The sequence below is a fragment of the Gigantopelta aegis genome, chromosome 6 (genome assembly GCF_016097555.1).
Source record: "Gigantopelta aegis isolate Gae_Host chromosome 6, Gae_host_genome, whole genome shotgun sequence".
Lineage (NCBI taxonomy): Eukaryota > Metazoa > Mollusca > Gastropoda > Neomphalida > Peltospiridae > Gigantopelta > Gigantopelta aegis.
Window position 1 is genome coordinate 12,595,834 of NC_054704.1, and position 24,674 is coordinate 12,620,507.

General features: G+C 38.7%; 1 protein-coding gene across 4 annotated transcripts in view; it reads right to left on the reverse strand.

Moving 5' to 3' along the window:
• LOC121375878 (tryptophan 2,3-dioxygenase-like) overlaps positions 1–15,099 on the reverse strand; it is a 38,483-nt gene extending 23,384 nt beyond the window's left edge. The window contains exons 1-3 of one of the 4 annotated variants that reach the window (XM_041503560.1): positions 11,184–11,468; positions 10,521–10,614; positions 7,066–7,128 (exon numbers count right to left, since the gene is read on the reverse strand). In XM_041503560.1, coding sequence (XP_041359494.1) covers positions 7,066–7,128; positions 10,521–10,595 — 138 coding nt within the window. In that variant the 5' untranslated portion in view covers positions 10,596–10,614; positions 11,184–11,468. The other 3 variants (XM_041503561.1, XM_041503562.1, XM_041503559.1) reach the window with 3 other exon arrangements.
• Between the last annotated feature and the right edge of the window lie 9,575 nt (positions 15,100–24,674).

A 24,674-nucleotide genomic window follows, 5' to 3' on the forward strand; every position in this document is an offset into this window, starting at 1 on the left:
ACGTGGACCAGGTCAGTTCTGCCAGTGTGTGAGATGGCTGCCCACACCATGACACTACCCCCGCCGAATCTGTCCACTTCCTGCACGCAGTTTGCCGCATAACGTTCACCACGACGCCTATACACGCGACATCTTCCATCATGACGTCGGAGCAGAAATCGGGACTCGTCACTGAACCACACCTGTCTCCATCGCAGTTGAGGCCATTGTCGATGAATCTGGCACCACTGCAGTCGGAGTCGACGGTGTTGTGGTGTTAAGATGACACCTCGAACTGGACGTCTGGCACAAATTCCTACCTCACGTAGGCGGTTCCGTACGGTCTGGTCGGATATCCTACGCAAACCTGGTATTGCTGCGGCTGTGGAGGTGGCAGTAGTCAATCGTTCCCGAAGGTGGCGTACCCGGATGTAGCGGTCCTGCCCGGGGGTAGTGACCCGTGGTCGACCGGATCTAGGGAGGTCACGTGTTGATCCATGTTGCTGGTAACGGTCCCAGTCTGGAGATGGTGCTTGGGGACGCATGGAATGCCCTGGCAACGGCCGTTCTGGATTCGCCTGCGTCTAGTCGGCCGATGGCATTGTTTCTCTGCGGTTCACCGAGACGTGGCATGTCCTGGATTGTCAACTGTCGGCCAGATACAGAGGCCAGGCAAGCGAACACCCTGCACTTTTATACTGTCGGTGTTCATGTTGCACATGCAGACAACGCACGTGCAGTGGTGACATGGTTTGCACGTGGCTGCGTTTTTGCGAATATTCACATTTTGGAACTTTATTGTACAGTAGCTGCGTTTTATCGAACGTAACAGTGGGAATGTGTTTGGGACATGCAATGACCTTATATTCACAAAGCATGAACCGGTAGGAAACATAAAATCGGAGTTATAACCCATTTGTACCCTTTTGCGTTTCTTTTTTTGAAGAGTATATATATATATATATTGTCCAACTCCAGGTCGGTTTTTTTTTTTTTTTTTTTTTTTTTTGGGGTGGGTGGGGGGTAAAGAAATAAATCAGTCTTTAATTTTACATTACAAATTATTTATTTTATAAAATAAACATGTTTTAATGCAGTGGCGAGATCGGTCTGGTGAGATACAAGTTTGTTTTTCTTTTTGGTGTAACGACATCACTAAAGCACATTGATAAATTAATCATCAGCTATTGGATGTTAAACATGTGGTAATTCTGACACGTAGTCATCAGAGGAAACCCGCTATATTTTGTCTTATGCACAGACAGGAAAGCACACACCATGACCTTTAAACAGTTGTGGTGCACTGCTACTGCAAAGATAGATTTTTTTTTTTTTTGTTCTACGGACTACCAATAACTACGGTGGTATATTAGTATTTAGGACACACACTTATATTTTCCTTACTTTAAAGACCTCGAACTCTCGACTTATTATCTCAAGGGAGCGGGATCTAGACGTCAGTAGAGTGCTCACCTGGGGATCTAGACTTATTATCTCAAGGGAGCGGGATCTAGATGTCGGTAGAGTGCTCACCTGGGGATCTAGACTTATTATCTCAAGGGAGCGGGATCTAGACGTCAGTAGAGTGCTCACCTGGGGTTCTCGACGTATTATCTCAAGGGAGCGGGATCTAGATGTCGGTAGAGTGCTCACCCGAGGTTCTCGACTTATTATCTCAAGGGAGCGGGATCTAGATGTCGGTAGAGTGCTCACCTGAGGTGTTCGACTTATTATCTCAAGGGAGCGGGATCTAGAGGTCGGTAGAGTGCTCACCTGGGGATCTAGACTTATTATCTCAAGGGAGCGGGATCTAGACGTCGGTAGAGTGCTCACCTGGGGTTCTCGACTTATTATCTCAAGGGAGCGGGATCTAGATGTCGGTAGAGTGCTCACCCGAGGTTCTCGACTTATTATCTCAAGGGAGCGGGATCTAGACGTCGGTAGAGTGCTCACCTGGGGTTCTCGACTTATTATCTCAAGGGAGCGGGATCTAGATGTCGGTAGAATGCTCACCCGAGGTTCTCGACTTATTATCTCAAGGGAGCGGGATCTAGACGTCGGTAGAGTGCTCACCTGGGGTTCTCGACTTATTATCTCAAGGGAGCGGGATCTAGATGTCGGTAGAGTGCTCATCTGGGGTTCTCGACTTATTATCTCAAAGGAGCGGGATCTAGAGGTCGGTAGAGTGCTCACCTGGGGTTCTCGACTTATTATCTCAAAGGAGCGGGATCTAGAGGTCGGTAGTGTGCTCACCTAGGGTTATTTGGTTACAGAAACGAATCTCCTCAGGAAGGAAGGAAATATTTTATTTAACGACGCACGCAACACATTTTATTTACGGTTATATGGCGTTAGACATACGGTTAAGGACGATGCAGATATTTAGAAAGGAAACCCGCTATCGCCACTTCATGGGCTACTCTTTCCAATTAGCAGCAAGGGATCTTTTATAGGCACCATCCCACAGACAGGATAGTACATACCACGGCCTTTGTTACACCAGTTGTGAAGCACTGGCTGGAACGAGAAAGAGTCAAATGGGTCAACCGTGGCATTTGTTTCCCTGTCTGTCGGAAAGTGCATATAAAAGATCCCATGCTACTAATGGGAAAATGTAGCTTATTATTTTGAGATCTCAACTAATTATCTCAAACTATCAATGTATTATGTCAAGCGCTCAACATATTAACTCTCGTCAACATGTATGCAATTCTCCTTTTGACTGTACAGTACTGATGCAGAAGTTGAGAACTCAAGATAATAAGTCGAGCGCTGGAGATAATAAATCGAACATTCGAGATAATAAGTCAAGAGTTCAACATAATAAGTTGAGCACTCAGGATAATCAGTCAAACGTTTGAGATAATATACTCAAAGGCAAAAGTTATTGTGACATGGATTGTTTGGAGTAATAAATTTGTAAATGGATTTATGGATGTAAACCAGAGAAAATGTGCGTGAAACAGCTCAAAGAAATACAGCCAAGCAGTTGTTGCAGAGATTGCATGCTTTGTGTAAGAAACATGGAATATTCGGGAGAAATGCTGTCCAGTGTTCACCATAAAAGGCCAGACATTCAGTCGCAAATCACTGCCTTCAGAAGTCCACAAGTCAGAAAAACACCATTAGTGAACTATTTGATGCAATTTCGTCATGCCACACCTCAGTGAAAATGACAGATGGCGAGTCATAGGGATGCTTGAATCTGGAACCTCGCAGCGTGACGTCGCACGTCAATTCAACGTCCACATAAACACCATATGACCTGGACATGAGCTCTAACGAAGTGCTGTTAGATCCACAGGTAATAGTAATTAACCAGTGGAACTAATTTTAATTAGACAAATATTACCTTGTATTTTCATCATTCTACCAACAAAATTAGTTGTAACCCATGCGTATCGATTCGTTTCTAACCCTATATAGGTGTTTAGTAGTAATGCTAAAATGAATAAATGTTGTTATTCAGATTTTTCTTTTAATTGTGACAAAAGCCAGTTTGTCCCCTAGAAAAATGGGATTCTGTACACCTATAGCCAAGACTAATTTCAATTTGCGTCATGCCAATGTTGCTAAAATGACTTTAAATATACTATTAAAGGGACATTCTTGAGTTAGATGCATTGTCTGATGTTTCCGACAAATAAAATATTTGTACGATTAAACTTTCATATTAAATATATTTTCTTGTTTAGAATATCAGTGTCCGTATATTCAATGTGTTTCTGGTTCTCTTTAATATTTGTAGGAAGCCCAAACTGGATGTTGTTTTCAGATAATTTCGTACGTACGAAAAAAACATATTTTAGGAAATAAAATGAAATTTAACCTGGTACAAATATTAGAACGATCAGAAACACATTTAATATACAGCCACTAATATGTTATGTAGAAAAATATATTTGATATGTAATACCAATCGTTAACAAGTCTCTGTTAGTCGATAACATCTTAAAATTGCAGCAAACTCAGGAATGTCCTTTTAACCAATGTATTTTTTCGACTTTGCAAGATGTTTGGAACGGTGGGTTACGAACAAGCTTCATGCTATCAAGCCAGTCCTGAGATAGTGGAAGTCCTCCTACATGCGATGCAGGAATGATGATGTAGTCTTGTGTCATGTCACATGGGCCACACACATTTAACACATTCAGTTATTTTAAAGAAGAATACTCCTGAGTGTGATCATTGCCAGTGCCCCACATTTTGGTAGAGTGTATGTGTACGTCACTTGTTCTCTCTGTTTTACTCTTTGCCGATGATACGGTACTCCTTGAAGATAATTATCAAGATATGCAAAAATCACTAAATGTTTTTGATTCTTATTACACGAAATGGAAACTAACTGTAAATTGTAAAAAGACAAAAGTTTAAAATTTTAATGACAATAAGAAAGATTGTAAAAAACTAAAATATCTTGTTAATGTAGAAAGATACAGATATCTTGGTATACTATTCCACAAATCAAACAGATTTACTAAGGTAAGAATCATGTACAGAAGGCTGTGTACTTGGTTCTCAAACAAGGAAGATATTATAATATTTCCATGCAGTGTCAGCTAAAATTATTTGACTGCATGGTTTTACCAGTCCTTTTATATGGCAGACCCAATAGCCGATGTATTTTTCGTGCTGGGGTGTCGTTAAACATTCATTCATTCATTTTATATGGCTGCGAAATTTGGGGTTTCGAAACTGATATCAATGGAAAAACTATGTAACCACTTTTTAAAATTGTTATTACTGTGAGAAGATCAACACCGTTGTACATGTTATATGGAGAACTTTGACGTTATCCAGTTGATATCACTGTAAAATCTTTCTGGTATCAATTAATCATTGGAAAACAGTCCAAGTGTATAAATTATTACTAAATCAGCGCCCTCAATAGTTTAAGAAGTAGCAGGCTACAACAGTGATGATAGCAGGGGGCACCTTGTTTGGATCCCTTTTGTAGGAGACTTTATTAAAGAAGAGAAAGCACTTTTTTTTTTACCATCAACGAAAAGTAGGCGGCGGCAAAAGCTGTTTCAGGCGGCGATTTGCCGCCGGAGACCGGGTACTTTTGAGGGCTCTGCTAAATGATGTGAACAATAATGTTTTTAATCACAAATAGCCGTTGTGTATTTGTGTGCTGGAGGTGTCGTTAAACATTGATTCATTCATTAAATGGACTGAGAGTTTGGGTTGCAGTCACTATTTCCTGTTAAATAATATTGACACTATGGATTGAGGGTTTTGTTTGTGGTCACTATTTCCTGTTAAATAACATTGACACTGTGGATTGGGGGTTTTGCTTGCTGTCACTATTTTCTGTTAAATAACACTGACACTGTGGATTCAGGGTTTTGCTTGCTGTCACTATTTCCTGTTAAATAACACTGACACTGTGGATTGAGGGTTTTGTCTGCGGTCATCGTTTCCTGTTAAATAACATTGACACTGTGGATTGAGGGTTTTGCTTGCTGTCACTATTTCCTGTTAAATAACATTGACACTGTGGGTTGAGGGTTTTGCTTGCTGTCACTATTTCCTGTTAAATAACATTGACACTGTGGATTGAGGGTTTTGTTTGCTGTCATTGTTTCCTGTTAAATAATACTGACACTGTGGATTGAGGGTTTTGCTTGCGGTAATTTTTTCATGTTAAATAATATTGACACTGGATTGAGGGTTTTGTTTGCGGTCACTATTTCCTGTTAAATAACATTGACACTGTGAATTGAGGGTTTTGTTTGCGGTCACTATTTCCTGTTAAATAACATTGACGCTGTGGATTGAGGGTTTTGCTTGCTGTCACTGTTTTCTGTTAAATAAGACTGACGCTGTGGATTGAGGGTTTTGTTTGCGGTCATTGTTTCCTGTTAAATAACACTGACACTGTCGATTGAGGGTTTTGTTTGCGATCACTATTTCCTGTTAAATAACACTGACACTGTGGATTGAGGGTTTTGTTTGCTGTCATTGTTTCCCGTTAAATAACACTGACACTGAGGATTGAGGGTTTTGTTTGCTGTCATTGGTTCCTGTTAAATAACAATGACACTGTGGATTGAGGGTTTTGTTTGCGGTCACTATTTCCTGTTAAATGACATTGACGCTGTGGATTGAGGGTTTTGCTTGCTGTCATTGTTTCCTGTTAAATAACATTGACACTGTGGATTGAGGGTTTTGTTTGCTGTCACTATTTCCTGTTAAATAACATTGACACTATGAATTGAGGGTTTTATTTGCGGTCACTATTTCCTGTTAAATAACATTGACACTGTGGATTGAGGGTTTTGCTTGCTGTCATTGTTTCCTGTTAAATAACGTTGACACTGTGGATTGAGGGTTTTGTTTGCGGTCACTATTCCCAGTTAAATAACACCGAAACTGTGAAATGAGGGTTTTATTTGTGGTTACTATTCCCTGTTACTATAAGTGTTATCCCTTATTTGTTTCCCCTCAGTATATGAATCTATACATGTAATTCATAGAGGATATTTCATGTTTTTTGTCTAATATGATTTATATCACATCGAGTGAAGTTTGCAATCATATTTCACGAGTGAAATTACAGTGTCAAGAGCTGTGGAGAAATGTACAATAAAATACAAAAATCAAGGTAAGAATAGTTCAATATTTTGTGTACAAATCAAAATGTTTTAAAAACTTTAAAAATTAATTCTGGATGGAATTTAAAAGGAATTTAATACATTTCTGTTACCAAATATATATCTCATCGAGTGAAGTTTGCAATTATATTTCACGAGTCGCGCTTGCGCGACGAGTGTCATATGATTACAAACTTCACAAGATGAGATATAAATCAAATTTGACAAAAAAAATGAAATGTTCTATTTATTATATAACTTTTGGCAATTTACCTTTATTTTTTAAATACCAGCAGCAAAATAGTTCCGGCTTTCTTACAGTGAAGATAATACTTTCTACAGTGACGATAACACATTTTAGAGTGAAATAGCGAAATTTGCACTCTAAAATGTGTTATCGTCACCGAGTGACTAATATCACTTATTTCACTGATATTTCAAGATATTTCACTAAATGTTATATAATAATACACATTATGTTACAGCTCACCCTCAGATAAGTATCATAATGCAAATCTTCATTTTCTTTCTTCTCGGACATGATGAATGCGACCTACATGTATTGAAAACAATCAATCAGTGAAAACAATAGTAAACGTATGAATTAAGAAACATACACATGTATTTTAAATACTCAGTCAGTGAAAACAAGAGTAAATATATGAATTAAGAAACAAGCACATGTATTTAAAATACTCAGTCAGTGAAACAAGAGTAAACGTATGAATTAAGAAACAAGCACATGTATTTAAAATACTCAATCAGTAAAAACAAGAGTAAACGTATGAATTAAGAAACAAGCACATCGTCGGTGTTCTTTCAAAACATCGTAACTACGTATTTTGAAATTTTACAGGAGCTACGAAAAATTATTTTATCTAATGTCGGCCTAGCTACAAACGTAAGCTCTGGCTTAAACATGTTTCTAAAAGGTCTTTAATGGTGAACATGTTCAATAACACTGCAGCTGTGCTAAGTAGGTCGGGATGGCAGTTACGACTTTTTGATTTTATAATAATGCTAAAATTCATACTTACGATATTATGCAACTTACATTGGGGCATACGATGCACACATAAAGTGGATACCAGGGTTACTTTTAAGCTTTTTTTGTGACTGAAATATGTAGCTGATTATTTAAAATGTGTTACTAACAATCAATGAATTTACCTTAACCCCTTATATGTTGAGTCATTTAAACTAATAATTTTCAGACAAATGACAGTCAATCTGCTGTAATTCATATTTACCAATGAAACAAACCAGGATAAAGAATACGAAGAATAATGGTTTATTAATCAAGTAAAACAGTACAACACACACACATTTAAACACTCAATCAGGTCTAACCAGTTGACTAACCAACTAAACCATACTCACGGTCGGAGTATAATTAATACAATCGTTACTAGCACCCAAACTTGATTTCAATATTTAAACAAATGAACTAAATTGCAAGTCATGATACTTAGTGTGGTATTCCAAGGGTGTAATATTATAATAAACAAAAACATTTAATGTGATGACTAGACCATATTGTGTCTAAACACAGCAGTTAGTTTGAAAGATTCTTATTGTTAGTGATGAGCCAACGAGTCATAGAACAAATGGTAGTCTTGGGGAATTACAGACTTGAGTTCCTGCAGGTGGTTGTATTTAGTACCACTGATCGGAACTGGTCCGCTGAGAAGTTGTTGCACAGTACATTCCTGAATTCCTTCAATACTCAGGCGTGATCTTGACCTTCTTGGAAGATCCCGGAACTCGTCTGTATACTGAAGTTTGTACTGGATGGTTCCATCAGGTGTATATTTCAGGACCCGAATATCTGTGACAACGGGATCACCTGCTTTTGAGCCTGGTCGAATGGAGTTGTACATCCAAGGATGTCTATGATCTTTAAAAAAATCATATGACAGATATTTCACAGTGTATGGCTGTCTTGGTCTGGCAGAGTGAAGAACATCTATATAATTTGCTGGACAGTATATTGGCCTATGTTTTAGTTTTCCTTCCACTGTGCTGTGCACAGAGTCACACTCCATTTGTGTGTGACCTTTTTCCAAAATCTTTTGGTAAATCACTATATTCTCGTCAATGGATAAACGCAGCAATGCGTTAGCCATATACACATTTCTATTCTGGTAAGTACACCCATCACTGTACATGATAAACGGATCCTTGTTTCCATCTACAGCTTTGATATAGTCGACTACACAAGAAGCAAATGTATTTGCTGACAAATCACCTTGACCCTCATGCCAGAAGTAGCAAGTGACGTTCTTGCTGGTCAAGTCATAAATTGTGAAGTTATGGCAGGCTAACTTAGTTTTGTAGTACATGGCACTTGCAGTCACTCTAGGGGACAGGAGAACGGCCTGCAGGTCCATAGTCACCACATGACCCTCATTTCCTTTTTCTGCCCAGTCTTTGTCTTGTATCTTTTCACGTCTTGCTTCATCTTTTCTTTCTATGTGTCTCTGGTATATTTCATCTGAAATATTTTTATTTTCATGTGCACAACAGATATCGCATTGATCTTTTTTTGGTTTAAAAAGCGCTAAATTCATATCCTGAAAAACATTACAAAACGTTTTAATCTTAACTGGATCTCGTGGAATATCATTTTCTTTGCAATAGCCCAAAAATACGTGGTAAAGTTCCATCATATTCCTAAACACTGGTTCCAGGTACAGTTTGTCCGAAGTGGACCTGCAGTAGTGAGAAGGCATTTTTGGAAGATTATCGAAAAATTCTTTGACATCATTTCTATGTGGGTCATTTGAAAGTCTCTCTCTCCTTTTAACACCTGGTGATATCATTTCCTTATCTTTTTCTTCCTTGTCTTGGCTAATCCACCCATAAACCATTTTCTCACCCAAACCTAGTGTTGTTAGGAACATTTGTTTACAGACCTGGATTAACATGTCACCTTTGTTTAGATGATACGTCCAGCTGGTTTTTCTCCTAGATTCTGTCTGTTTTGATGTCTTCCTTTTTGGGAAAGATGCTGTCATTAATGTTTTAACATAAACCTTCTTTTGATCCCAGGTCATCTCATCCCAAAATGTATTAAATATTATCTCTCTCTCATTTGAATTAAATGCATTGCAATGTAGTTTTGTTGATGTTGATGTTTTACTGTGATGGCAATTACATGGTGGTCTAATGCCTCTCTGTTTCACTTCCTTTGTCTGTGTATACTTTCCTTCCACTCGTTCCTGCCCACAATACTCTTTCCCCTTCATTCTAAGTGTTTTATTTCTCTCTCTTACCCAGGTACTTTTATCACTCTCCCCTTTCTTTGCACGTCGCCTTTTAACTGGCGTGTTACCATCTAGAACAAGACCAGCATCACCCAACACATCTGGAGAATTATTACTATTACCACTTGCTTCACCCCATATCGAATTTGAAACATCATTTTCCTCTAATTCTAAATCTGATTCGTGACATTCAATATCTAAATCATTTCTAAGTTCGGTAACAGTCGTGCCTTGAATTCGTATATGTAAAACTTTCCTATTGGTTTCTGGGGGTATAGTTTGCGTGTTTGGGGTTAAAGAGTTGATATCATTAACGTCTGTATTTGGTTTGTTAGTTTGATTAATGGAGCTACTTTCTCCACTTAGACAGTCTGCTGCTTTATGCATAACATTTGTAGTGTTTGTTGTTGTTGCGTCCTTTTGTGATATTTTGGAAGCATTTAATGATAACTGAACACACATTTGCCCTCGAGAAAACTGATTAAACTTACTAGCATCCATTTTTACAGTATGGGTGGAATTTCATTTCTATAAACTGATATTCATTTCCTTCTTGCTCTACTATAATGTATCTTGGGGCAGTTTTCTTAAACAGGGTATAATATGCATGCGTTAGGAAATTATAATGCATTCCTTTAAATGCATTCTTCCCCAGTTCCCTTTGTGAAAGAAGGTTTACAATGTTATTTGAGAATTGTTGATCATCAGGTAAACGCAGCCACTTTGACGACATAGTACACTGAGCTGCTTTCATTCAGTTGGAACTTTGTAGTCTGTAATTAATAATAAAAAGTACCATCAGTAAATATAAATCTAATTAGACAGAACATGATATCACAGACTGCTACTAAAGGAAAATATAGCGAGTTTTCTCTAAAGACAAACAGAAGACGAAATTGCCAAATGTTTGACATTCAATGTGCAATTATTAATAAATCAGTGCGATCTAGTAGTGTTATTAAACAAAACTAATTTGATTTTTAATCAAATTGTATCTGAATAACTCGTATTTGCTTAGTAATAACAAAAACAAATTAACAATTTATAATATTGTGTAATAAAATTGTGGATTTAAAACATCGTAACTGCTATACTAATTACTTTTAAAATATCGTATAATTTCGGTAATGATAAAATTCGAGTCCCTGTAGCGTATTACTGATTGCCGTGCTAACACGAGTAAACGACGATATACAAAAACATTATGCAAGAAAAATATACCAAAAACATAAATTATTGACACAATAAATCCGGGTATGTGCTTTGCTGTTAATATTATAAGTCCCAAATCACTAATATTAATAATTATCTATTTGAATACTTAAAACAATAATTGAAGTACCTTTTATGAATGACATCTGGACACTTCGGACACAATTTAACTTCTGATACAAAAGACCGAAACTGTAAGAAAAATGTTCGCACATACGACATTTTGAAATAACAAAAATGTTGCACATGGATATACGAGCTTTTAAAATTACTGCACACAATATGTTCCCGCCAGTCTTCACGTATTACTGTGTAACACACGGCGTATTAGGAACCAGAGATTACGATTCCAGCAAAAAGTGGTTTTGGCGGGAATGTGTAGTTACGATGTTTTGAAAGAACACCGACGACATGTATTTAAAATAGTCAGTAAAACAAAGAAAGAAATGTTTTATTTAATGACGCACTCAACACATTTTATTTACGGTTATATGGCGTCAGACATATGGTTAGGACCACACAGATTTTGAGAGGAAAGCCGCTGTCGCCACTCCATGGGCTACTCTTTCCGATTAGCAGCAAGGGATCGTTTATTTGCGCTTCCCACAGGGAGGATAGCAAAAAAGTGTAGGTATATTACAATATTACAATTGTAATACACCTACACTTTTCATTTGACTACACCTGTATTTAAAACAAAACAAAAAACAAACAAAAATTATGAATAATACAATTAACTTTTATCGTCATAACTTACATTGAAATCCGGAAGGTATTTCCGTTCTTTCTTTTATATACTCTTCAAAAGAAGAAACGCAAAACCACATTGTCGTAACATTTGGAGAATTGATTTAATTATTGAATGGTGAGTCCGATAATTACCAAATGTTGCAGGATTGTTCACAATTCACTCTAGTCCATTGTGAGTAAGTGATAGGACACACCACCAAGGTCAAGGTCATCTGGAGTCAATACCGGGTGTGGCCTCCACGTGTGTTGACAACTGCCTGGCACCGCCTGCCCATTGAAGCAACCAGAGTACGGATGACGTCCCGGGGGATGGTGGCCCACTCGGCCTGCAAGGCTGCTGCCAGCTCGGGCAGGGTCTGGGGCTGTGGTTGTCGCTGTCGGAGGCGTCGGTCCAACTCGTCCCATAGATGCTCAATTGGGTTCAAATCCGGTGATATCGATGGCCAAGGAAGGACATTAATGTTGTTGTTCTGTAGGAAAGCCGTTGTGAGACGTGCTGTGTGAGGCCTGGCGTTGTCATGTTGGAACACTGCGTTGGCGTTGGCCATAACTGGAACGATGTGTGGCCGGAGGATCTGGTCAATGTAGCCCTGTGCATTCAGGTTGCCCTGCACGTGGACCAGGTCAGTTCTGCCAGTGTGTGAGATGGCTGCCCACACCATGACACTACCCCCGCCGAATCTGTCCACTTCCTGCACGCAGTTTGCCGCATAACGTTCACCACGACGCCTATACACGCGACATCTTCCATCATGACGTCGGAGCAGAAATCGGGACTCGTCATTGAACCACACCTGTCTCCATCGCAGTTGAGGCCATTGTCGATGAATCTGGCACCACTGCAGTCGGAGTCGACGGTGTTGTGGTGTTAAGATGACACCTCGAACTGGACGTCTGGCACGAATTCCTACCTCACGTAGGCGGTTCCGTACGGTCTGGTCGGATATCCTGCGCAAACCTGGTATTGCTGCGGCTGTGGAGGTGGAGTAGTCAATCGTTCCCGAAGGTGGCGTACCCGGATGTAGCGGTCCTGCCCGGGGGTAGTGACCCGTGGTCGACCGGATCTAGGGAGGTCACGTGTTGATCCATGTTGCTGGTAACGGTCCCACAGTCTGGAGATGGTGCTTGGGGACACATGGAATGCCCTGGCAACGGCCGTTCTGGATTCGCCTGCGTCTAGTCGGCCGATGGCATTGTTTCTCTGCGGTTCACTGAGACGTGGCATGTCCTGGATTGTCAACTGTCGGCCAGATACAGAGGCCAGGCAAGCGAACACTCTGCACTTTTATACTGTCGGTGTTCCATGTTGCACGTGCAGACAACGCACGTGCAGTGGTGACATGGTTTGCACGTGGCTGCGTTTTTGCGAATATTCACATTTTGGAACTTTATTGTACAGTAGCTGCGTTTTATCGAATGTAACAGTGGGAATGTGTTTGGGACATGCAATGACCTTATATTCACAAAGCATGAACCGGTAGGAAACATAAAATCGGAGTTATAACCCATTTGTACCCTTTTGCGTTTCTTTTTTTGAAGAGTATATTTGATGAGCACGTGTTCACATTTCGAGACGCGCACGACTGCGCGACCATTTTTTACACTTTCCGTTTACACTTGCGATGTTCGGTTGCAACGCATTGTCTTTTAAGTCCTTCAACACTTGACTAAAGTCTTTAGGTGTTCATACTGGGGAAATGTAGACTAATGTTTCCCTTGTGGTACACGTCCACATGTCATAACCTGTATTATACAACACCACGTGTTCGTAGACGTGTTTGCCGGAATCAGTAGCGTAACTGTCTCCAAAAAATAGTCCTGCTTCTGCAGTTAGAATTTAAAATCTTCTTTATTGTCCAAATTAAAATGCACTGAAAATGAAGTCCATTTAACTGAACAAAACAATCTCCATTCTTGCCTTCAAAGTCCTTTTTTTCTCGCTGGTTTATTTTTACACCCACGACCGTCTCTCACAATTCGCCGTTACAAAATAAGACAAAAATGTTTTTGCTTGGTGACACTTATTATTTGCATATAACAAAGTTCAAACTATGTTTTCTAGTTCTACATATAAAAGTTTTTGGTTTTTTAGACGATTTAAATATATATTTAAAAAAAAAAATTCTCGGAAATAGCATTTTAGTACTTAATTCTCCATACTATGCCCATCCCGAGAAATATAAACTACGTCTCTGAGTTTTAATATATTCCGATACCAGTACAGCCCTAACACACACTGATAAAACTACCTCAAACTGCATTTGCAGGTGCGACACGAACAACTGAAATAGACAGTTTCACTGCTCCAGAACAAAATGTTATTTTCGTTTCATTATTTATTACTTTCTAGTTATTGCTTTTATTTGTCATCGAACTAATATAATAATTAACTCGACCTTAAGTGAGGTATAACTATATATTACACATCTACACAATGCAGAGTCGAATGGGCAAACTAGTGGTTGATTCTATGAATCTCTATCTAGTGCCTCGTCCATAAGACGATAGCCACCCCCGAGGAGATCCTTTACTGGAGATGTCATCCCTTTTACATTGCCACACAACTTTGATCACTATTTTATCGTTCAGATCTGAAATTTGAATGACAAAACCATAATACGTGATCAAGACCGTATCTCTGGTTGATTCTATGAATATCTGTCTAGTGCCTCGTCTATAGGAGGACAGTCATTCCCGAGGAGATCCTTTACTGGAGATGTCTTTCACAAGTCATATCTAGCACCAGACAGAGCTCATTAGAATACATACAGCTGTGATGACATGCACTCATGAAACATTGTCATCGGCCACATTAATTTATTAATTAATTGACGCATTAATTTTTAAAACACGGGCTCTCCTCAGTGTGAACAGTCAGTGTACACGGAGTGTGCGCCACATTTCGGTGGAATGTAATCATCTGAAGCCGACGAGAAACGATATTGTTTGCAACAGAAATGTTTTAGAATCTTTTAAATTCCATTCAGAATTAATTTTAAAGTTTTTTTAAACAGTTTGATTTCTATACAAAGTTTTAAAATACACTTACCTTGATATCTGTATTGTATTATATTCACACAGCACTTTCCTCTGTTTTAAAGTTAGTGTCTGGTTACCATATAATAATATCCTGCAAAAATATGAAATACGTGTGTTCGCTATGAACAGAGAACGTCATGGAACCGTGGACTGGCGATGACAGAACATGGATCCATGGTGGGCGTGTCTGAACCGTTCTGGATAGGTGCACGAGAAAATAGTTCCGAGTTCCGTCAAAAGTATACGCTCGACTCGTCGCCTGTCTGGCAAACCACAAACGACAGCCTGTTGTCAATTTCAGTTAACGGGTGCGTTTGCGGATTTGAAATTGTAGGGTTCGTCTCAAAAAATGAAATGATAATTCTTGCGCTGTACAAAGAACGTTCGGTTGAGGATACGTACTATTCTTTCGTTAAAACTGGTTTTGATCTTGACAACGTACTATCGACAATCGTACCTTCCTATTTAAGAATTAATATTTTATAAAATGTTAGTAGAACGTTCAAAGTTTAGTTTGTATAACACATTGATCATGTATATATTTTTAATAAAATATACTAAAGTAGAAAATGACCGTTTTCACTTTTTAATTTTACGTGTGGTAAAATCGACAAATTCAAATAAATATTATTTCATTTGGAAAGGGTAAAGTTAGTTTGTTTTGTTTAACGACATCAGTGTTGGAGCATATTGATTTAATAATAAGAGAGGAAACGGGCGCATGTGCGCGGGGGGGGGGGGGGGGGGGGGTGTCGAAACCCTTCCCTGACCAAGATAAAACATTTTTTGAAATATATATATATTTTTTTTTTAGCATGGAATCATTTATATGTACCATCCCACAGACAGGATATCACATACCATGGCCTTTTATATACCATTCATGGCGCACAGGCTGGAACAATCCCGCTGATGGGGATCGATCCTAGACCGACCGCGCATTAAAAAAAAAAAAAACCCCCACATTTTTAGGTCTAAGTAATGAATAGAAATAACATATAGTCTTCATAAATGTTACGTATATCGAACATACCGCCCTCTTCCTCTACCCCTAGAGCGTTACGTAATTATTAACACCCCTTACATGTAACGCGCATGCCAACTGCTCGTCACTGTCAAAATTTCAAGGCAAATCCCCCACCGACCCCTGGAAAGGTATTGTACCATACTTCTATGGATATAAATGTATTTTGGAAGTATGAGACGACCCCTCAATCAAAAGAGTTACATTTGTTCAAAATCACGTGAGAAGCTCAGCGCCTGCGCAAATCGCGTAAATTCCCAGTTCTACTGGCGTTCCGCTAACTGAAGAAAAACAAGCTGGCCATTCAGTTGACCTAGATAATGTAGATAAGCGAGCATTGCGAAACTATAGCGATGTGGTGGGCTTTTTATGTACCAAACAAAACTGGATCATCTATTCTAAATGCAAAAATAATAAAAATATTCCAGACACTGCAGCTTTAAATTATTATCCAATTTTTATTTTTATTGGAAATAATCATAATTTTTTGTAGTTACCTGTTTGACAGCCAATAGCCGATTTATATTTTTGTGCTGGAGTGTCGTTAAATGAATGCATACATACATACATACATACATACATACATACATACACATTATACATATATATACAGGTGCCACAGGTTCGAGTCGGCAACGGCATGGGACAATTTGTGAGGCCAGAAAGGATTTAATTATCCTTTGTGCCAGTGCGTTAATATCTATGTATGTAATAGTCAACCTCGACATACATACAATATATAGATATTCATACATCAATACATACTAGCCAGTGCCACGTCTGCCCAATGTTTTGTGCACGTAAGCGGGATCGACCGCATATGTTGTAGGCCCCATGCATGTGGTCGAGTTAAAGAGCATCCTTTTTATGGATGCCTCGATAGCTCAGAGCGCACCGTGGTTAGTCTTGCAACTTGCGGGCGATTCAGTGCCACAGATTCGAGTCCCAGCAACGGCATGGGACAGTTTGTCAGGCCAGAAAGGATTTAATTATCCCCTGTGCCAGTGTGTTAATATCTATGTATGTAATAGTCAACCTCGACATACATACAATATATAGGTATTCATACATCAATACATACTAGCCAGTGCCAGGTCTGCCCAATGTTTCGTGCACGTAAGCGGGATCGACCGCATATGTTGTAGGCCCCATGCATGTGGTTGAGTTAAAGAGCATCCTTTTTATGGATGCCTCGATAGCTCAGAGCGCACCGTGGTTAGTCTTGCAACTTGCGGGCGATTCGGTGCCACAGGTTCGAGTCCCAGCAACGGCATGGGGCAGTTTGTCAGGCCAGAAAGGATTTAATTATCCCCTGTGCCAGTGCGTTAATATCTATGTATGTAATAGTCAACCTCGACATACATACAATATATAGATATTCATATATCAATACATACTAGCCAGTGCCAGGTCTGCCCACTGTTTCGTACACGTAAGCGGGATCGACCACGTAGATTGTAGGCCCCATGCATGTGGTTGAGTTAAAGAGCATCCTTTTTATGGATGTCTCGATAGCTCAGAGCGCATCGTGGTTAGTCTGGCAATTTGCGGGCGATTCGGTGCCACAGGTTCGAGTCCCAGCAACGGCATGGGACAATTTGTCAGGCCAGAAAGGATTTAATTATCCCCTGTGCCAGTGTGTTAATATCTATGTATGTAATAGTCAACCTCGACATACATACAATATATAGATATTCATACATCAATATATACATACATACATACATACATACATACATACATACATACATACATACATACATCATACATACATACATACATACATACATATATACATACATACATACGTCATACATACGGTATATATCGTCTATCACTTTATCTAAAACGATGACAAAATAATAAATGTGTAAGAGTTTCACCGAAGAGATGAAAACGTATGCAGAAGTTCAAAATATGGAATAGCTTCAGATATCATTTTGGTCAGTGAAACATAGTATTTAGTAAGGTGTTGAATAGGGTGTCCTGGATGTGGATGTTGAATAAGGTGTCCTGAATGTTGAATAGAGTGTCCTGGATGTTGAATAGGGTGTCCTGGATGTGGATGTTAAATAGGGTGTCCTGGATGTGGATGTTGAATAGGATATCCTGGATATTGAATAGGTTGTCCTGGATGTTGAACAGGGTGTCCTGGATGTTGAATAGGGTTTCCTGGATGTTGAATATAGTGTCCTGGATGTGGATGTTGAATAGCGTGTCCTGGATGTTGAATATGGTGTTCTGGATGTTGAATAGGGTGTCCTGGATGTTGAATAGGGTGTCCTGGATGTTGAATATAGTGTCCTGGATGTTGATGTTGAATAGGGTGTCCTGGATGTTGAATAGGGTGTTCTGGATGTTGAATAGGGTGTCCTGGATGTTGAATAGGGTGTTCTGGATGTTGAATAGGGTTTTCTGGATGTTGAATATGGTGTCCTGGATGTTGAATAATGTGTCCTGGATGTAGATGTTGAATACGGTGTCCTGGGTGTTGAATAGGGTGTCATGGATGTTGAATAGGGTGTCCTGGATGTTGAATAGGGTGTCTTGGAGATCTTGGCGAGCTGTTAATAGTTTCAGCATCGGAGCCTGGTACCGTTATTTCGTCCTCAGACAGATTCATTATCTGAGAATGGAGCTTTTCGTTTTCTATAGTTGATTGCGCAGTTATTGCTTGGTGGTGGGGTGGGGGAAAGTGGTGAGACGGTCGGAGTTTTAGGTTCGGCGGTTACAGGGCATCAATTTTTCGGACTAAGCTCTTTAGCGAGCTCGTCATCTTGATTGTTGATTGGTGGATTCCATTTTTTCTAATCCAATCTTAGCAAGAATTGTAAATTTGATGAATTGTCAGCACAAATATTTCCTACTTTATCTCTATGCTATCTGATAATGCATACAAACAACGCACTACACTACCATTACTTAAGCTAAGCAATAATGCATATAATGTTACCAGTGGAATAAATGGGATGGTGCATATAAAAGATCCCTTGCTACTAATGGAACAATGTAGCGGGTTTCCGTTCTAAGACTATAAGTCAATATTACCAAATGTTTGACATCCAAAAACCTTGGGTCGGCTGACTGATCGTTAGTAGCCTGGTCAGGTTACAGCAGACAACAGGTGTTCAGTAACTAGGATCCACGAGTCTTCACGAGCCGAGTCTTGCAAGACTCGAATCCGTTCACAGGACTCGAGTACCCGTACAAGGAAGAACACTCTCATTTAATTATTATTTTTTTTTTTTTATATAAAAGTAATTTTGCCATATGCATGCCGCCGGTTACATTATAGAGCTATGAGACGTAGGCAAAATAAAAGTCGAATGTCTGAATGCAATACAATGGCATGCTTTGGCATCCATGTTCAGCGCTGGAATTAAGATGGCATAATTCTATTTTACTTTTTTCTTATTCGCATTATTATCTCGTGTAAGTGTCGGGTACTCGGGTCCAGATCGAGTTTGACCCTCGAGTACTCCGAGTCCAATATTTTGGACTCGTGAAGGCCCTATCAGTAACTATTCTTTGCTGGTTTACTACAATGTCTGTTAACACCTACGTTTTATCATGACACAATAAAATACTGCAATTCCACGATTTTCTGGATATTTTCTAGCATTTTATTTTCATTTTATTATTTGTTAAATTATTATTAGGTCTCCTAGCGACTAGCGTCTGGGAGACCTATTGTATTTGGCAGAATTATTATTATTATTTATTATTCTCCGCTCACTTTCTAGCTTTTGAGGTCTTTACCTTGTCGTGGTACCTTGTGTGTCTCAGGGACCCTAAGAGCTGTGCCGGTGGGAGTCCTCCAGGTTGGGGGTTGGCTAACAACCCATTCCCTTAAAATACCAATATTGTTACAGAAACTGAAATCAGAGATCAAAACTGTGGCCTAAGGAATGAAGCAGACCAGGAAACTGGATCCATGACAGAGGACAGTAAAACCCAGCTGGGAGCTGCCATCCCGATGGTGAATTTCCTGAAGCCAAAAACTAAGATGAAAATCGGATGTTGGAATGTAAGAACTATGTACCTGACTGGAAAACTTACTCAAGTCATCATGATATGCGTCAAGAACAAGCTGGATTTCGGAAAGGAATGTCTTGCAGAGATCACATTATCACCTTGAGACATATCCTGGAACTCAACAGTATATGTCAATTTCATCGACTTCGAAAAACCCTTTGACAGTATTCACAGGGAATCGCTCTGGGGGATACTCAGGCACTATGGTATATCCTCCAAACATATTAACGTCATCAGGCTGTCATATGTCATATACAGATTTCTGTTCTCAAGTTATAAATGGCAACCTTCTTAGTGACCCTTTCAATATAAAGACTGGGGAAAATCACGGGTGTGTTCTTTCACCCTTCTTGTTCATAATTGGGACAGACTGAATCATGAAGAATGTGGAACAATCAGGAAGAAAAGGGATCCAGTGGACTTTCACAAGCATGCTCGAAGACCTGGATTTCGCAGACGACATCTGTTTATGTTCTCACCGTCATATAAGCATACAGGCCTAGCAACCATTGCAGAGAAGATTTGACTTAAGATCAACATTCCTAAGTCCAACGAATCCATCATCCTTCATGGTGACAAAGTTGCAGAAGTTGATGACTTCACATACCTTGGATCTAAGATGACAGCAGATGGAAACAGTGAAGCAGAAATCCACTCAAGAATCTCCAATGCAAGCCAGACCTTTGCATCACTCCTAAACATCTGGAAAGCAAGCAAGATTAGTTTCAAGACAAAGGTACGCACTGTCTTAACCACTCTACTGTATGGAGCAGAATCCTGGAAAATTACCAAGACCATCGGTCAGAAGTTGGAGGTCTTTCAAAATGGGTGCCTTCGCAAGATTCTGAATATCTTCTGGCCCATCTCCATAAAAAAAACCTTCACACAGTCATTGGTATCGGAGATCAAGATGGCGCTGGATTGGCCATGTTATCAGAATGCTTCAAACGGCCCTACCAAACGTTCCTACGAAGAGTGGCACTCCAATGGACCCCTCCTGGAAAAAGGAAACGAGGAAGACCGAAAGAAACATGGAGGAGGACAGTAGCAAAGGAAATTCGAGAGGGCAGTCTGAGCTGGGGGCTGCTGGAGAAGCTGGCAAAAGACAGGCAACAGTAGTGATATCTGGTAACAGCCTTATTAGCACGAAGGGGGTTAAGTAAGTAAGTAAGTCCGCTCACTCTTATATTGCGTATATCTCGAAGGCTTTTTGTCCCAAACTCGTGAAATTATGATGGGACATGAGAACGCTTATTCTCTAATAAGCATAAAAAGATAGGTCTCCTACGAACTTGCCTATTGCGACCACATCATATATCGAACGTACTTTTGCACGCTTTAAAACAATTATTAAAAAACACACAAAAAAACAACAACAAACAAACAAACAGTCTCATCCAATCGTCATGAATTTTGGGCATAAAATTGACAAATGGGAGATCTACGTAAGGTAGTAAAAGCTGTTGAATTGGCTGATAGCATTTCTGTCGGTCCATCGGTTCCGGAAATCTGTTGTGTACATCATGGTCGCAATGCGTCTATCCTGGACACAGAGGAATATTATAGAAGAAACCTTACTATACCGTATCTGGATCATACCATGCAACAGTTATCGGAACGTTTCAGTGACAGTCACGTTACTAGAGTTAAGTCTCGTCACCTAATACCATCTGTCATGAGGCCAGGATTAGTGGAAATGGCCAAGCCTTTAATTGAATACCACAGAGAAGATTTACCGAACCTATCAGTCAATGAATTTTTGGAGACAAGTATTTTTAGATACCTCATTATATATGAATTTAATATCTGCTTGTCTGCAGCAAAAATGTTGGTGGATTAAAAAAATATCGCCATTTGAATGGGGGTACCGTTGCACATTTTGTGTTCCAAAAACACTATATTGAAAAATTAAATATAGTGATAAATTTGTCACCCATATAAATTTTTAATAGATATAAGGCCAAAATGAATGATATTCATCCTATACTAGATGTTAATAGTAACAAACCAAATAACAATGCAATATGTGGTATGAATAATGATATACTCATCGGCAAAAGTTAAGCAATGCCTGAAATGCACTATTTTCTATATTTACACATATTTTGGGCTGCTTGAACCTTTTACTATTAAAAATTGCACTGTATTTAATATATTGAGGCAGCATTATTCAAATATGGTTCAGTATATCTGCCTATACTATACTCGACAAAATTAATTAAGGTCCAATAGATATTTTAGCATTTTCCTTTAAATATGGGGGAAAATACAACTTCTTCCGTTGAAAGTTGTCAGCATTGTGGCATGTTCTTAAACTTAATGACTTAAATAACAATTTGGAGGGAACACAATGACAAAAAACATTCTGAACAAATGTGTAACAAATACTTGCCTGTATGTGAAATACCCAGTGTTTTTTGCGTGTATAACCAGTAAAAGTTTACTGAAACAATGTATAGAAGCCATATATATGACCAAAACATGCTAAAATAATATGACAGTAACAAAGAATTATATTATAATATAAGAAAGTTTACTAGCCCTTAATTAATTTTGTTGAGTATACATGTATGTGCATCAATATTATGAATATGTCCCTCTTTACTAAACACCAATGTTAAAAATTTAAAGCATCAGTTTTGTGTACCTACCATAATTTCTTTTGCATTACATGTACAAGTCATCTATCTCACAGAAGTTCATCTTATACTAGTCTGTGTTTGTAATATTTTTAGATTTGCCTTTATATTTACATTGTGCTTAACTTATGCTCAAGTGTATATAATTAGTTTCTACATCAAATATGTCTAGGAAAGTTTTGACTTCCTTTCATATTCCTTTGCATTTTCATGCAATTAAAATATGCCTGTCATGTTCACAATTTCTGGTATTCTCCTTCTCCAGACTCTACTCTGGTTCCTCCATCAGTATGTCCATCAGCTCTCATGGTATCATATCACTATTTCATCTCTAGTGTGCCTTCTAAAATTTCTCAGCCATATGACAATTTGGTTGGGGAATAGCCTGGTATGCCTGGCATGACTGATACCAAATGACAATTTGTTCTCTTTATGTGCATTCTTAGAGCATTCTCAGTGAATACATACATGTAGAGTGGAGAAGGCTGATTTAAACTCTACTGTAGTTCAATATTATCATCCTTGGTTTGGCAACAAACATTTCCAGATATTTTTCAAGTCATGATGTTTTTGTATGTTATTCACACCTGCACTCCCATAGAGAAGGTATATGAAATGATCTGCTTCTTAAATATATGAACATCAATTTTTGCTGAACTTCCATGAGCTAACAACATTTCAAGGAGGTCTTGGCGTTGCTTGAGAATATTCAAAACCTCCAGTTTTCCATTCTGCATAAAAGCACTGTTGGTATCATAGCCAGTAATGGCAAGCACAGCTGGAATTGCTAGTTGGTGTCTTCCCTGCATCCTTAATGATGCTGTGCACATCTATAAGATGCCTCTTGTTGCCAAATTGAGTGTATACAAATGTCCGTATCTGGGATGGTGAACTGGCAGCAATGTACAGATTAAAATAACTTTCAGTAGTAACACGTTTATTGTTCCATTATACTGTGGCGGTGAAACAAATATATTTAAAGAAATATTTTAACTTTAAAATATAACACAAAATTTATGCTTAGGTGCCACCAGTGTACTGCTGTGACAAGGATTTTTATATGCATTAAAAACCATAGGTCGGCTGGCCGATCGTTAGTAGCCTGGGGCCTGATTTACAAAGGTCTCTTAGGCTCTGCTAGGCAACAAAGTATCCTCTTTGCAAGTCTTTTAGCACTGCACTGCGGTTGAGAGAGTTTAGTGAATTAGAACCCTGGTCGGATTACAGCAGACAACAGCTGTTCAGTTCAGCCTTTATTCCTCTAAACAGAGAATTGTTTACATATAAATGCATTTCATTATATGCATACAAACATACAAGCATACAATAATTAATAAATAAAGCTATGACTAATGTAAGTAGAGCATGCATGAGTACTCATATTGTGATTCAAATACAAGTACATTTACAAGTTTAATTGGATAATACAGTTATCGCCTGCTATCGGTGGTTTCAAAGTATTGTTTGCTTAGTAGATGAATGTAATAGATAATGGTTTCACAGTAACATTCCTGAGTTTGTTGCATTGTAAGATGTTTCCGACTAATAAAATATTTCTACGATTACATTTTTTGTTTTGTTTAGAATATCAGTGTCTGTATATTCAATGTGTTTCTGGTCGTCTTAATATTTGTAAGAAGTCCAAACTGGATTTTGTCTTCAAATAATTTCGTACGTACGAAAAAACATATTTTAGGAAATAAAATGAAATTTAACCTAGTACAAATATTAGAACGATCAGAAACATGTTTAATATATTAATATTTTATGCACGAAATATGTTTGATATGTAATTACAATCGTTAAGAAGTCTCTGTTAGTCGATAATATCTTTAAAAATGCAGCAAACTCAGGAATGTCCCTTTAACTGGGGGTTTGCAAGATAATATCTTTATAATAAAAACAGAATCGACAAGATTGTGAAGAGCGACACTGAGTTCCACTTGCCCGATGTCTATAAGAGATATCCAGAATTCGTCTCTAATTTCAGATATAAATTGACAGTGATATATAACATGTATTACCAAATAGCACTTCAATAGAGGTGATACCAATCAATCCCAGGCAGATGTATGTTCGAGTTCGTTTGGTCAAACCCTGAATATTCTTTATAGAGAACCTAAAGGCACGTTCT